General features: G+C 40.6%; 1 protein-coding gene across 1 annotated transcript; it reads right to left on the minus strand.

The window, feature by feature from the left end:
* Positions 1-178: 178 nt before the first annotated feature.
* Positions 179-11,567, minus strand: LOC135304214 (heterochromatin-associated protein MENT-like). The gene is made up of 8 exons (XM_064426444.1): positions 11,497-11,567; positions 9,822-9,997; positions 8,691-8,777; positions 6,956-7,093; positions 4,938-5,055; positions 4,033-4,175; positions 2,109-2,276; positions 179-1,237 (listed from the first exon to the last, which is right to left on the minus strand). The coding sequence occupies exons 2-8, from the start codon at positions 9,987-9,989 to the stop codon at positions 836-838; spliced, it is 1,224 nt and encodes a 407-aa protein (XP_064282514.1). The 5' UTR covers positions 9,990-9,997; positions 11,497-11,567; the 3' UTR covers positions 179-835.
* Between the last annotated feature and the right edge of the window lie 3,083 nt (positions 11,568-14,650).

Genomic DNA, 14,650 nt, shown 5'->3' on the forward strand with positions numbered 1-14,650 from the left:
CTGGCAGCCGCCTACTCTCCTGCCCTTGCAGCTCCGCCGGCCACAGCCCGTGTTTCTCCACCTCTGCCTCCCTCTCGTGGCAGAGCTGACAGAAAACACCCCCGGTCCATGAGGCGCTATTAATTACTTATTTCTGAAGCTAGGATTGCTTTGAGCCAAGTTGAGCTGTTGCTGTAGCCAGACACTGTACGGACTTAACCCTTCCTCGCATTCCTGAGGGTCTGAGTGAGGCAAATAGCCATAAGAAAGCTGTATTTTTTATTATTTTATTAAAAGGAATCTGTAGAGCAACATGAGGGTTATTGGGAGCTGATGAAGACTTGCAGCTGAGATGTGGAAGGCAAGCGAGGGGATGGCCACAGGGTGAAGGTTGGGAGGATCTGCCTCCAGTATTAACTCCAGGGCTTAGTCTAGGGCTAAAAAGCAGGAGCTGGGTCTGATTGCTGCAGGCTGGGGGTACATGCTAGGACCGCATCAGGATAAGTGGCCCTCATCACAAGGGTAAGGAGAAACAGCACTGTGCACAAATATATTTTGCCAGAGTCTGAGTGGGAGAGATATACAGTGATAAGGGCAGAGCTATGATGATGGCCTGATCCAAACGATAACCAGGATTGATCTGTGGGTGCAAGGCATCAGACAATCCTTGTGGCACTGCCATGGTTGTCCCTTCGGCTTAGAAAGGAGTCATTGGAAAACCTGTGCCTCAGGCACCAGAGTGTGTGGTCTAATGAGGAAGGGGTTCAATTCCTGCTCTCCCGGAGCCTCAGGTTTGGGGTTTGCCTCTATGCTAGCAAGCAAGCATCCCCTGCTCTGCAGGGCAAGGGCTCACCAACTAGGGTGAGCAAAACCTGCCAAAGAAGAGGATGGTTTGCGATTTGTTGTGTCTGATAAAGAAGATAAAAGGGTGGTCAGCTTTGAAAGTCATTGTTGGGACTCTTGATCTCATCATCAAGACACCTGTGGCAGCTGCTGCCTCTGTACCTTCTTCATTGACCTCCACAAAAGCTTTGTGAATAACTTGTGAGATGAAAAGATCCTTCTTCACTGACATCCCTGTGAAATCAGCCTGACCTGGGTCAAAAGCATTTCGTATCCCCATGCTGCTCAGAGGGGATTTAAGGTCATAATTTTCTTCCAGCTTCAACTTGGGCAGGTATAGATTCACTTCAGCTTTCATCATATTGTCTGATTTGGTCCATTCAGACAGTTTCTCATATGTCAGCTCTCTTTCCACCTGCAATGAGTTGAGGAAGAAAGCAGTTGGAATGTGAAGGACAGAGACAAGACATGTACAGACCAGTGTCTTATTGCTCATCAAGAACATGTAAAGCAAGGCCCAGCTACCAGCAGTGACTACAGATGGAACATGCATAATATTTAGAGGGCGTGGTCTGACAAAGTGCTGAGTGACTTATACTCCTATTTATTTTCTTAAAGGTGAGGAGGTGTAGGCCTGAAGCCTCAGAGTAATTTATCTTTTTTTTCCCCTTGTGTGAAGAACATTGCTGGTTTTGCAATGTATTACTTATAACAATCATATAAGTATTGTATAAATAATGGGTGCTTGATCTGTGTGTATATGGATAAATTTTCTTTTAGTGGTGATAAATAAATAGGATGCATGGGAACTGAGGTACAAATAAAAAAAATTCCCCTGCTCTGTTTAGAATCTGAAACTGATCCTGGCATAGTCATGAGTTGCTGTTGGCACCTTCTGGGTCAGGGTAGTCAGCACTTAGTTTGAGAAACCTCACCACAAACTATCAGCTGGAAATCCAGACTGAAAATTACATAAGAATGAATTAATACAGCCCTCAGGAGAAGATAACTCTAGGGCATGGTGATCCTAGTTTTCCCTATGCTATACTGGCAATAGGAAGGAGGATACAAAATAGTTCAAGACAGTTGTGTGGACATAGGTTTTAGATGTACTGTGTTTGCAATGTACCACATGTCCTGAATCCTAAGCTGAAAATCATGGTGTTACAGTTTCTGAAACAAAGAGCTATTCTACTGTGATTTGGAAGCTTGTTCTTCCTCACTCTTTTCATCTGTTTCTGTTACTGTTTCATAGTGTATGTGATGCAACAGTAGGTCTGCTTTACCAGCTCCAGGCCAGTAGTGTTATCACTGATGTCATCAGGAAGGAGAAGGAACATGCTGAGTTCATTTTCCACATATGGCAGCTCAATGATTCTGAATTTCATTGTGGTTTCATGGAATATGAAAAATTTGTCTTTCAAAAACATCATGTGTACTGGTTTAGTCTTGGTCTGGAAAAAATTCAGACATAAAAATTACCTTACACATTAAAAGGATGATAAAATTTACTTGCTTCATCGAACTGAAAACAAGTACAAGATTCAGCAGCATCTGGATACCAGGACCCTTTTCTTTAGACAAGATCACACACACCCCCCTTTTCAAAGTCTTTGAGATCTTTATAAAAAATTAGTATAAACACACAAGCTAAAAACCTATTAACTGAATCCCATGTAATGTATTTCTAAATCTAAAATAAAGATTAAGAAATGGTCCTGAAGACACCTAGATCTGTGAGGAAGGAGGGGGAGAAGGTGCTCCAGGCCCTGGAGCTGAGATTCCCCTGCAGCCCATGGTGAAGACAATGGTGGTGCAAAAATCCACCCTGCAGCTCCTGGAGAACCCATGCTGGAGCAAGCTCCTGGCAGGACCTGTCATGCTGTGGAGAGCAGCCCTTTTCTGGCATCACCTGTGACCCCACAGTGGACTCACACTGGAGCAGGTCTTGCAAAACTGCAGACCGTGGGAAGGACCCACGTGAAGGAGTTTATCCCATGGACAGGACCCCACACTTGAGCAGAGGAAAAGTGGGAGGAGGAGGAGGAAGGAGCTGTAGAGAGAACATTCAATGAGCTGACTACATTAGCTCATTCCCAGTCCCCTGCACTGCTTCGGGGCACAGGTGAGTTGCAAGTGAAGTTGAGACTGGGAGGAAGGGAGGGTGAGGGGGAGGCACTTTATGTTTGGTCTACTTCACACTAACTTACTCTGAGAATTGGCAGTAAATTAATTTCTTGAAGTTGAGCCTGTTCTGCCCATGATGACAATTGATAAATGCTCTCCTTGTTCTTTGCCTGACCCATGCATGACCTTTTCATCCTATTTTTCTCCCCCTATCCAGTTGACAAGGGGCAGTGATAGGGAGTCTCAGTGGGCAACTGGTGGCTGGCCAAGGTCACCCACCACAACCAACTGCTGTGACAGATCCTAAAACTGCACACGTAGTCTAGTAGGTTTCGGGTACACAGTCACATCAATTGGTTCACATTTTCTGGCATACAAAAGGTATTTGCACCCTTAATCTATGTCAAACAAAATGTTTGTTTCCATTGACAAATAGTTTTGCTTGCTTTTGACACAGTCCAGAAATATGCGTGCAGTCAGCTACTGGGAATTGTCAGTGCATGATCATTTAAATGCTGTTAGCTCAATGAGTAGATCATCTGAATAGATCACGCTCACACACTCAGCTAAAATGACAAACCCCATGGAAATTCCCTGTGAGGTTTGATGTAAAACCCAGGGTGCATGTGGGAAGAAGAGCTGGATGAGATCCCACGATCTCAGGGTCCCAAGACAGACGTGAGCTATAGGTGTGTGTAAACATTGCTCTCAAAAGCAACCTGGTCCTGTTTGAAAATGGTGCTTAGAGACATTTCTTCTTGTCCTTAAGCTACTTTTCTTAACTTACTTTGCTTAGCTTACTTTGCTTAGCTTATTACTTTAAAAAAAAATAACTTCAACTGTTCCCAAGTATTTTGATACTGAGGAGTTATAAATTAAAAATCCAGTTTTCATGGATATGCATAAACAAGACAATGCTGAGTTGTTTTCACAGTTTGTATTCTCCTGAGTTTTTACCACTTTCTCAGCTATGAGTAGTGTTGCAGTGGCATATTAAATACAGATGAAGTATTTTCTTCTCACTAATAGACATATTAACATAGGACAGCAGGCATAATGATATAATAATGACAAGGAATTTACCTTGCTTATTCTGAAGGGCATCTCAGAAGTATTTTTCTCCAGAAATTTCTTCTCCCACTTTCCTTTGAAATAAATGGCATTTACTAAGACCAGCACAGTGCGAGAATGGAGAGATCCTGCAGGCAGCAGACGCTGTATTTTCCCTTCAAAAATCAGACAAAGGGACTGTTATTCCATGTGACTGCACAACTTGGCAATTTTAACTGTTCTTTGTCTGTGCCTACCTCTCTTTCAAAAATGTTTGCATTTGGGAGGGTATTTTTTATATGTTTTTATGTTGTACATATGGTAAAAATGACCTTTTGAAGTATCTCTGTATCCTTTGTCCAGAGAAGTTGTGGATGCCCCATCCCTGGAAGTGTTCAAGGCCAGGTTGGATGGGGCTTTGAGCAACCTGGTCTAGTCGAAGATGTCCCTGTCTATGGCAGGGGGGTTGGAACAAGATGATCCTTTAGGCCCCTATCTAACCTAAACCATTCTATGAATTCTCTGGGTTTTGGGTTTTTTAAAATTATAGTAATAAATGGCTTTTGGTAGTAAATGGTATTGGAAAGTGGGTAAAGCAGAATAGCTTGGATGTTCTGTGAAGTTGGTTGCCAGCAGCTGAAGAATGCAGAAGTGAAACCCTCACTAATCATTGTGTAGCCACAGAGTACCTGTGCAGGCCTTTGAACAGCAATGATTCAGAGGAGGCTACAGCATAAAGAATTCAGGGAAGGACCTTGTAAGGAGCAGCAGTTAGGCTGAAGAGGGACATTCTTCAGACTATTTAGCTGTACTTTACTCATCACCTCCCTGCCCTGAGCTTCCACCTTTTATGGATTCTTGGCTGTGAGAGCAATAAATGTGGAAATACAAAATATTTGAAAGTTGAACAAGAAAAAAGCCATCAGAGTGATACTTACTCTCAGTTTTATTTTCTACCCATGAATTGATCTGTGCTCTGACTTGTTCTGCAGCTCTCTTAAAGTTTACAGCTTGTGGTTTTGCATTGTAATAGCTTGTAATGAGTTGTAAGAACTTCTGAAAGATAGAATTAAAGGATGTGTGCTTATGTAGTTGAACTTGAGTTATAAAAATATTATCAGTTTAACAGAATATACAATCTGCTGATACATAATTTAAGAAAACTTGGTTTATATGCAATAACCCTTATAGTAAGGCCTGATACATTCTCTTCTATTCAGTCTCAAGGAAACAGATACTTCAAATTTTAGTTTTGAAATCAAAGGTGGGAATTTTTAATTTTGAAATATCCATGAAACCTTTACATTTTTAATTTCTCAAATGACATTTTTATATAATTTAATTTTCCTGCTTTATGAAGTAGTGTTCAGTACAAGATGGAAGAATAGTCTCATATAAAGTTGAACAAAGGCTTTTAGTTTGCTTCAGAGGTGAGGAACCTGCAAAACATTTGTGAGGACAATAAAAGGAATGTTCTGGTAGAATAAAGTCATGGCAGAAAAACAGAATTAACATTTCCGTTGCTGTCTGCATGGAGATTCCCAGCAGGAAATTCCCTTGATTCTCTGTAAAGCAAACGTACATGAGATTATGGAGAAAATGAGCAATACACATTCAGAAAGACAAATTGTTGATTACTCAGGAAACCAAACAAACTCCAAAATCAAAGAACAGTAATCACATTTAAAACCCCCTTCCAAGGACCTGGAGGATGATTAATACAACATCAGTTTTGCAAAGATTTCAGAGATACAGATAATTACAAACCATGAGTCGGTGTGGGGCAAGTGAGTAGAATGGGTGTAGTGGGTGTTTGGGTTAACGTGACTTATTGGAGAAGTGTCAACACATTTTGTAATAGGAAATCCAAAATCACAAATCTGTTGGAGTTTTCTGAAGGTGTTAGGAAGCATATGGGTAAAAGGGCTGAGCCATTACAGTCTTTTTGGGTTACCAAAATGCATTTTGTAGGACTTGTCACCAAAGGCTGAGCATCCATGGGGCTACAGAGATACATCTCATTTGTTTAAAAGACTAGACTCCAAGAGTAGGAGGAAAAAACATTCACAATGAAGGGTTATTACTGCTGGAATATCACAGAGATATGTGTACTGTAATCTGTGCTACGGTATTTTTTCTATAAAACCAAAGTCTAGATGTTTACATTAATATATATATATTATCATATTTATAGGTAATCCAGTAAAGTGTAAGATATAGGAAGTGATTGTTATGGTTTAGGAGTGAGATATTGAAGCTGCAATGGACAGGTGCATGAAAAAAACCTGCCTAATCATGGCCAAAAATGCAAATAAAAATGTAGGAATTATGAAGAAAAGAGTAGGCAACAAAAGAGAAATTTCTATAATGACACTTTATAATACTATAGTGTGTCCACTGTCTGAGTTTACAATGCAGCTGTGGCCTCCTCAGTCTCAGAAACGCTACAGTATAAAAAATACAGACACAGGGATGAGGGTGACCAGAGGTGTGGAGAAATGTCCTTCAGAACAGAGATGAACCAACAGCGATGCCATCAGGCAGCAAGCCCAGAAAGCACAAGTGCTTCCTGCAGTGTATAGCTCAGCTGTGGAAATCCTGGTGCTGAGGGCTGAAGTAGATTCAAAAGACCAGTGTGCAAAGCCCTGAAACAACAGCTCATCAGGGTCACTTAAGTAGACATGCCCTCTGGCTCAGGAAGTCCCTGAGCTGCAGAGCAGTTGGTGGCCACAGCAGATTCTGGAGAAGAATCACTACACAGTTTTCTCATGCCCTTGCCAAACTATTGCTCACTGCTGAAAACAGATGGACCTCTTGCCTGTCCAAGACTATCCCTCTATGGCTGTCCTCGTGCACTCTCTCAATCCCCAGTGCTAGCATTTGGAATGTTTTCATCGTCTCTATTGATAATCACTCTTCATGTCAGCATACCCCCAAGTAAAGATGTTTAACTCACAGGCAGTAATGGGTAGGTCTTTTCCTCATACAGTCCATTGGCACTCTTCAGCAAGTACGTGCTTCTGCGTTTGTTGATGTCAGACAGGAGCTTTTTGAAGCCAGAGTGGATGTTTTCTGCTCCCTCATGCTCAGGATCCTTGGAAAGAGACACCAATTAATATGGTTGAGGTTTTTTTTCTGTTGCACCTGCTTTATTTAAATTGTTCATGCTGTTTTTATTAAAAAGGAGTTTTAGGGAATGAAACTTTTTTGAGGATATTGCATGTTTGCAGAACTGTGTATAAGTAGATAAATGGGATTCTACCTGTAGGGCAATGATTTATTTCTGCAGCACTTTGTGGGCATTTGGGGGCATCATCTGATGGTGCATCTGAGTCTCCTCATTTTTGTCATTTTCAGGCCTGATTTTCAGTTTCACAAGACCTTTCAGTTTCACAAGGATCCATCAATGCAGCCTGGCAACTTTTGAGGTGTTCTACCCTCACAGAAACTAATGTCAGGTCATGGATTTACCAACTATTCAAATTTTTCTGTTTCACATGGGTGCTTTCTGTTGCTATTTGGATTTTGGAGACAGCTTGTTTTGGATGTCAGTGGTGATGGTTTAAGGGAGGATGAGGTTGCTTGCCAGCTGTTTCCAGCTGTTGCTTTGCAAATGGAGGAATGAGCTGCTACCTGCCAGCAGCTCCCCACCAGCTGCCTGGATGCAGTGTCCTACCCCATGTCATGTGCTGTGCCCTGCACATGAGACTCCAAGAGCCTCTGCCACTGACTCAGGGTGACTTGTCTGTCATTCCTTGCTGTGATCTTTTCTCACTCATGCTGAGGTGTGGGCTGCCAGGAAGGACACCTAGGAAAGAAGTTGGTAGGCAGAGGACACAGGATAGCAGAGGCTGGTTTTTTTCAATGGGATGGGAATAGAACAAAGAGGCAATAGGGGGAAGGAAATACCTGAGGGAAAAGATTAGGCAGTTTGTGCTACAATTTATGAAGTCAGTGAGTTGCTAAAATGAATGGGAATGAAGTGATTCATCTTAAAGAACTATCTCACATCATCAAGGGAGAGAATTATATAATCCCCTTTTTTTATTTGAAGTTAGTCTAATTTAATTTCTTTCAGTTCTCTATGCTGAAAAAACATGGCTTGATTGGATTTAATGCTTTTCAGTGATTAGGGAGTTCATTTGTTGAAAAAGATCTGGGCCATTTCTCCTGCTGGCAAGTCTCTGGGGAGGGGATGAGCAAGGGTGAGTCAACACAGGTTACCTTAAAGGGGACTGTTGTCTGCCTGTTGTGTCTGTGCATACAAAAGGAGGAAGGGACTTAATTGGGTAGGGCTGGAGTCAGGTGTGAATGCAGTACTTGTTTATCACTACAGAAAAGATATCCCAACCAGCCTGAAGGTGATAAGAAATGGAATTGTCCAAAGCATATTAGGACCAATGATTTTTTTGCTATTTCCACAGCCCAGCTAAAACCAAATGAGAGAGTATTATGGGCAATCAAAATTCTGTTAGTGTTTCAGTTCTGCTTTTGAAAGACCGAATTAATGAGTTTTACAGCCATATTACCTCCTTGTTCACTTTTTCTGTATATAGTTCTTACTGAACTGAGACTACTATTAGATAATAGACTGAAAACAAGCAGATGGTAAAAGCCTAAAAGCAGTGGTTGCATTGGACTGTACCATTTTCAGAGATTTTTATCTCAGAATCTTTTGTTGTAATAAATACCATCTTTCTTTTCTTTGGTCTTGCTGGAGAAGGCCTTGTTTTCTCAGATGAACCTCCTTCTCTTGCAGTCTGGTTAAAATGAAGAACCTGTGATGATGATGATAAGTGTTTATAAAGACAGCTTGTTTGTTTGAGATTAAAATGCCCAAGGGTTGTAAATATCTTAGTTTTCTATGGTAATCCACCAGCCATGCCCAATGATAGTCTGTTGAAGTTATTGAGGACAATTATGTTACATGTTATTGAGGAGACATTGATTAAATCTTTGTAACTGTATCATCACTATATATATTTTGGCCACATGGATTGCTTAATAATAGATCAGTATTGTGAGTGGAACAGGCTCCCCAGGGAGGTGGTCACAGCACCAAACCTGGCAGAGTTCAAGAAGTGTTTGGACAACAGTCTCAGGCACATGGTGTGACTCTTGTGGTGTCCTGCACAGGGCCAGGAGGTGCCTTACAACTCAGTATATTCTATGATTCTCTGATATTTTCAATACTCACACAGCTCCATTATTCGCAGAAGAATTATAATTTCTATGGACTAACTATGTCACAAAGATTTCTGCCTCTCCTGTGTAGCCAAACACATGTTCAGGAAAGCTTGCTTTACTGTATGCAGTAAGAGAAAGCAGATATACTGCTGCCAGAACCAGCTGAGATCTAGGAGCAGTTGTATCTTGCTCAAAAGATTATCTCCAGATGTCCTTTCTCTAGCTATCATAGTGCCATATTAATTTTTTTTAATAGAGGTGTGTACTCATTACTTTTTGGGCACTATATTAGGTTAATTATTCCGTTCAGAGGGCAGTTAAAATGGAACAGAGAGCTCCAAGCAAGACCAAGAGTAGCCTCTAAATGTTGATAACTGCTCTTGGCAGATCACTTGCAATGCTTTGTTAACTGTAAGTGTAGGCTAAATGTAGGCTTGGTGGAAAGCAAAGATCATGGAAATAAAGTGGAAGTGACCTTCCATAGTGTTGGTACAGAAAATAGCTGTACTCATGCTGTCAGCATTGCAGATCACTGTCCTCCCATCTTGTTCCTCGCTGTTCTCCATAGGTAGAATAACAGTGCAATTTATGTAGGAACCCCCTGAAGGTGGAACATGGTTAATTTCAGAGCTTACCTCAGCCATCTGGCTTGCAGTGTCACCTTTTGCACCCAGGTGGACCATGGCAAGAGCAGTTGCAATACTCCAAGGAGAAAAGAAAATGTTTTGGCCTTTGGATGTTTCATTCAGCTTTTTGTAAAGGTCCAGAGTGAAGCTGTTGGTTGATACTGAGAGAGATTCCATTGGTACACCTGAGACAAACGAGTGTCAGAGAGAGGTGGTGACTGCCCTTCACTTCTTTTAAAAAATATGAAGCTGCCAGTGGGAGATTGCCTGCACCTCTCAAAAACAGTCAGAAGACACCCCTGGATAAAGAAGTATTTTACCCTCGGTAAAATTCTGCACTGAGACCAAGTACAGTCAGCTAGTAGGTTTCTTTCTAAGACCTGAATTATTTTTTCCTTCCTCATCACTTTCAGTGTCCTTGTCAGGTTTATTTGTTTTTCATCAGTTGAGTACAATTTTAGCTAGAAGTGTTTTCAGAGTTTAGACTTGTTTCAAAAACTTATTTGCTCTTTCCCTTATTTTCATGAAGTTATTATTCAATTCTAAGAGACTGAAACGGAATAATTTCTCACCGTGCTACTTTGGGGTTTTTTTTCTATTTATTTAAACTTCCTGTACTATTATTTTCTGTGGAAAAAAAGCTGAGTTCAGATGATATATCCTGAAGGCTAGTAGAGAGATACAGATTATTACACATTCTTGGTGGAGGTAAGCCCATATTTGGAAACTCTAGCTGGATTTGGAAACTGTAGCTAATTTCTGTTTTTCAAGAAAATTCTTTTATCTTACATACAACCCCAAATAGTTCCTCTTTTAACCAACAACAAATTTTCTTTGGTTTCCTGCTGGTTTGTTCAGTATGTTTTCTATCATTTTTCTTCCTCTTTTCTTAGGTATGTTTTTGCAGGACAAAACCAAAGCAAACAAATAACCACAACCCCAGGATTAAATTGATTTTCATACATGAATCCAGAACAAACCTGTGCATCCTATTAGCATTTTTTGGTCCATCTAATACTTTGATAAATATTATGACAAACTCAGACGTTTCCATTATCTTCATCAGAATAAAGATTAATAAAACATTTGATAAAGTTAGTGTAAGATGGCATCAAGTAAAATTTAAGCATTAGATCAACAACAGCAGTTGGGCATTTAAACCCATCTTCACCCACAATTTGTGTGGTTAAATCAAAACTGAAGTCCTTGAAGTGGGCTGCTCCCATGGAGTGTCCAAGATGCCTGGAACCTCTGAGGTCCTCAAGTTCTGCTTTTAAAGCTTCCCAGAGCTCTGCAACAGCTCTGAAGCATTCCCAGGAGCACTTCAGAGGTGAATACCATGCAGTCTAGCTCACGCCTAAGCATTTTTAGGTCCTTCACATCACATATCCTACTGCTGTTCCTGGAGATGCTGACACTCCCTGGTGATTAAGGCACCCTTTTCACAGGTCAGGAAACTTTCTGCCCTCCCAGGCTCTGTAGGTTTTGCCCAACCCTGGTTTGCATTCTGTCCACTGTGCCTCAGTACAAGGTTTTCCAAAGGGCTACACTTCATAAAAAAAAATAAACATTCCACTGAATGACTTTTGTGTCATCATTTAACCACTCAGTTCCAAAGAATTTTAAGTGAATTTTTAAGACTTTCAAATAAAAGCTAGTTATTTTGATACAAATATCTAATTACCTGAAATCCTGAGGGAGAAAAGAGTTAAGATCTGTCTTCAGTCAGGATCTGTGGCGGTCTGTGGGGCAATGAGTACTTTTGTAAATGTAGAAATATTTGCACCTCCCTTTTCTTATCTACATCCTCTTCTGGTGTTGAATGTGCACATTCTCTCATTTATTCCTTGTTCTCCTCTCTACCACCTGCTTTCAGAACTTAGAGACCTTCTCAATTCAAGGTGGGTGTATGTCCTGGAACATGAAGGCCAGTTCCCTACAGATGTCCTCCACAACCTTGGAGTTTGGCCCGCAAAAACATAGGAATTGCAGAAAATAATTCAACCATGCTGCATTGCCAACAGATATAGTGAAATAATTTTACACCTTTTTTTTCTCTGTACTCTACCAACAGGGAAAATTAATAGAAACTGATCTCAAAGCTATGGCTAAAAGGGAATATTGAAGTAGACTGTTAATCTCATTGATCCTCTTGTTAAATTTGAAGGGAAGCATCTAAATACTTGTAGACCTCAGGTCAATAAAGCTCTTATTTCATACAAGGATATTTTGCATTTTTGCTCCTTTTTTTAAAGAAAATAGATCACAAAGGACGTTCAGAAGGTATTTACACAGTCACCTAAAATAAGTGATGAAATAAGAGTGAATTCTGGGCTCATTTGAACTGGTGGATGTTGTTTTGAAAGACTTCTGGTCCTCGCAAAATCAGTGAAAGTGCTTTAGATACCTACAGGTCCTGCACTGTACTGAGCTTAGTCTCTGATGGACTTAGGGAGTTTGAATGATCCACCAAAAGCTGAAAAGCTACTTGGAAGCTCTGCTTGTAATGATTTCTTTTACTAAAACTGTCATGTTAGAGCAGGGAGCAGAAACATGAGAATGTGTAAAACTGGGTATCAGCAAAGGTGTAATGTAAGATGTGCACAAATGTTTTACTTTAAACCAGTGTAATTCTGATCTCAATCTGTGTAACTCAGATTAAATTGTATTGATAAATTTTATTTGTGATCATGATCTGTCTTTTCTGCTACATTCAACCTTAGTAAAGAATGGCCTCTGCCCACCAGTAGGGTACATGCAGAGTGAACAAATTACCTGCATGCTGTCAACCTATAGAGAAAAGTATGAAGTTCATCTTCAGTATGAAGTTCATCTTTTGAACAAGGATTATATTTTAGTGCTTTTATACACTTAAAATCTGACTGCTGCATGTGCCAAAGTTTCAAGAGAGATATGTGTGCCTTGCTTTCTTCATACCTTTTGTTTTTAAGTGCAGTTTTTGTGCCTTGCATGTTCATCTTATTTTCTTGCTTCAGAAATGTATTAGGCAATGTTGTATTTACTTATGAGCTTAAGAAATGTTTCTGCTGTGTATCTTGATATGCTGTTGTTTGTTTTTACATAAATTCATAGAAGAAAAACCCCCAAGCAGTTAGTGGTACTACGAGATCCAAAGATTGGCCAAAAATACAGGAAGATGAAGAAAGGGTTCCCAAAATGTGTAGACACTCTTTGTGGTATATACCAGCTGCTGCAAGATCCTGTTTGGTAAGAGATACTGGATTTACAGAAGAAAACACATTAGCCAAGTAAGTGCTCTTGGTTTTGCAGTGCCAGATGTAAACAGTGAGAGCAGATAGTCAATTGATGCAGACAGAATGGTAAAAAAATGTTTCACAGCATCACAATGCCTGACCTATTGACTTCAAGTGGATTGACTTTGACAAATGGTCATAAAAAAGTTTTTTGATAAAACCAGTCATTTTCCTCTGGCATACTGATGAAGAAATTTGGTCTTTTATGAAGCCATCCTTCATTCCCATCTGGCTCAGCAGGAAGGTTTTATCTTTCTGCCTCATTGACTACCATATTCCTATATCTGTACTTTGTAAATTATCTACTCTGAGTAGGCCTTTTAGGCATTTGTTAAAGATGAGTTCTCTTGCAGTTATTGCTGGTAATAAGCAGCAGAATTTAAAATCAGTGTTAGACCAAGTCTAATTATGGATTTTTGCTCTGCAAAAAATCCTATTCATCTTTGTTGCCTAGGAAGAAAATGAGACCAAGTATCACATCTGTTGCAATAGAACTGTAAAGACAGGACTACAAATAACACCTGAAAAGCGGGGTTCTTGTGCCTGTTTCTGTTGACAAAATAAAACCTTTAAAATATGGATGCATTTGCATTGCAGTTAGAAAGAGAGTGGATTTATATGTCCTTGTCTTGTATATTAACACTGTACACCAGCACTCTCAATTTTCTTAGCTTTATTAATATAACCTATGTCTACCATTTCTGCTTTCCATGAATTCCATCTACCACAGAGATGCCAGGGATTATTTTATGAATCTGAGATTGGTACTAGAACACAAAACGCCAATTTTTCATTGTAGGATAAACACAAAGTATGTTAATAGGCTGCATTTGGACAAGCATGGAATCACTAAGTGACAAGCAGTCCATGCTTACCTCATCTTTGTGTTGAGGCTTGCCCTGTCAATTTCCAGTTAGTACTTATTTCTTTAGTTTTCAAAGTTACTGTGACTTTTCAAAGAGGAGTTTGTGGAGCTGAAGTTGCAAATTTTGATGACACAGAGCAAAACCAGGTCTTCTTGAAAGCAGTTATTTAGAAACGCAGTCACGTTGCACCTGTTATTTGAGTAATGCTTTACAGGATGTAACAAAGAAGGAACCAGACTCTCCTCAGAGGTTCCAGTGAGTTTTGCATGGCCTGGTTTTTGGTAGCAAGGGGGCCACAGAGGTGGTTCCTGTGAGAAGCTGCCAGAAGCTTCCACCATGTCCAACAGAGCCATTCCCTGATGGCTCTGAAGATGGACATGCTGCTGGCCAAAGCTGAGAGAGGTTGGTAACGCCTCTGTGATAACATATTTGAGAAGAAAATCAAAACAAAGTGCACACAGTTTTTTTCTAACCAGAGGAGAGGAGGAGGTGAGAACATGTGAGGGAAACAACATGGAGACACCAAGGTCAGTGGAGAAGGAGGGGGAGGAGGTGCTCCAGGTGATGGAGCTGAGATTCCCCTGCAGGCTGTGGTGAGACCAGGGTGAAGCAGCTGTGCCCCTGCAGCCCATGGGGACCCATGGGGGATGCAGAGATCCGCCTGCAGCCTGTGGGGGAGGTGCTCATGCAGGAGTGG

This window comes from Passer domesticus, chromosome 1, assembly GCF_036417665.1.
Source record: "Passer domesticus isolate bPasDom1 chromosome 1, bPasDom1.hap1, whole genome shotgun sequence".
NCBI classification, from domain to species: domain Eukaryota; kingdom Metazoa; phylum Chordata; class Aves; order Passeriformes; family Passeridae; genus Passer; species Passer domesticus.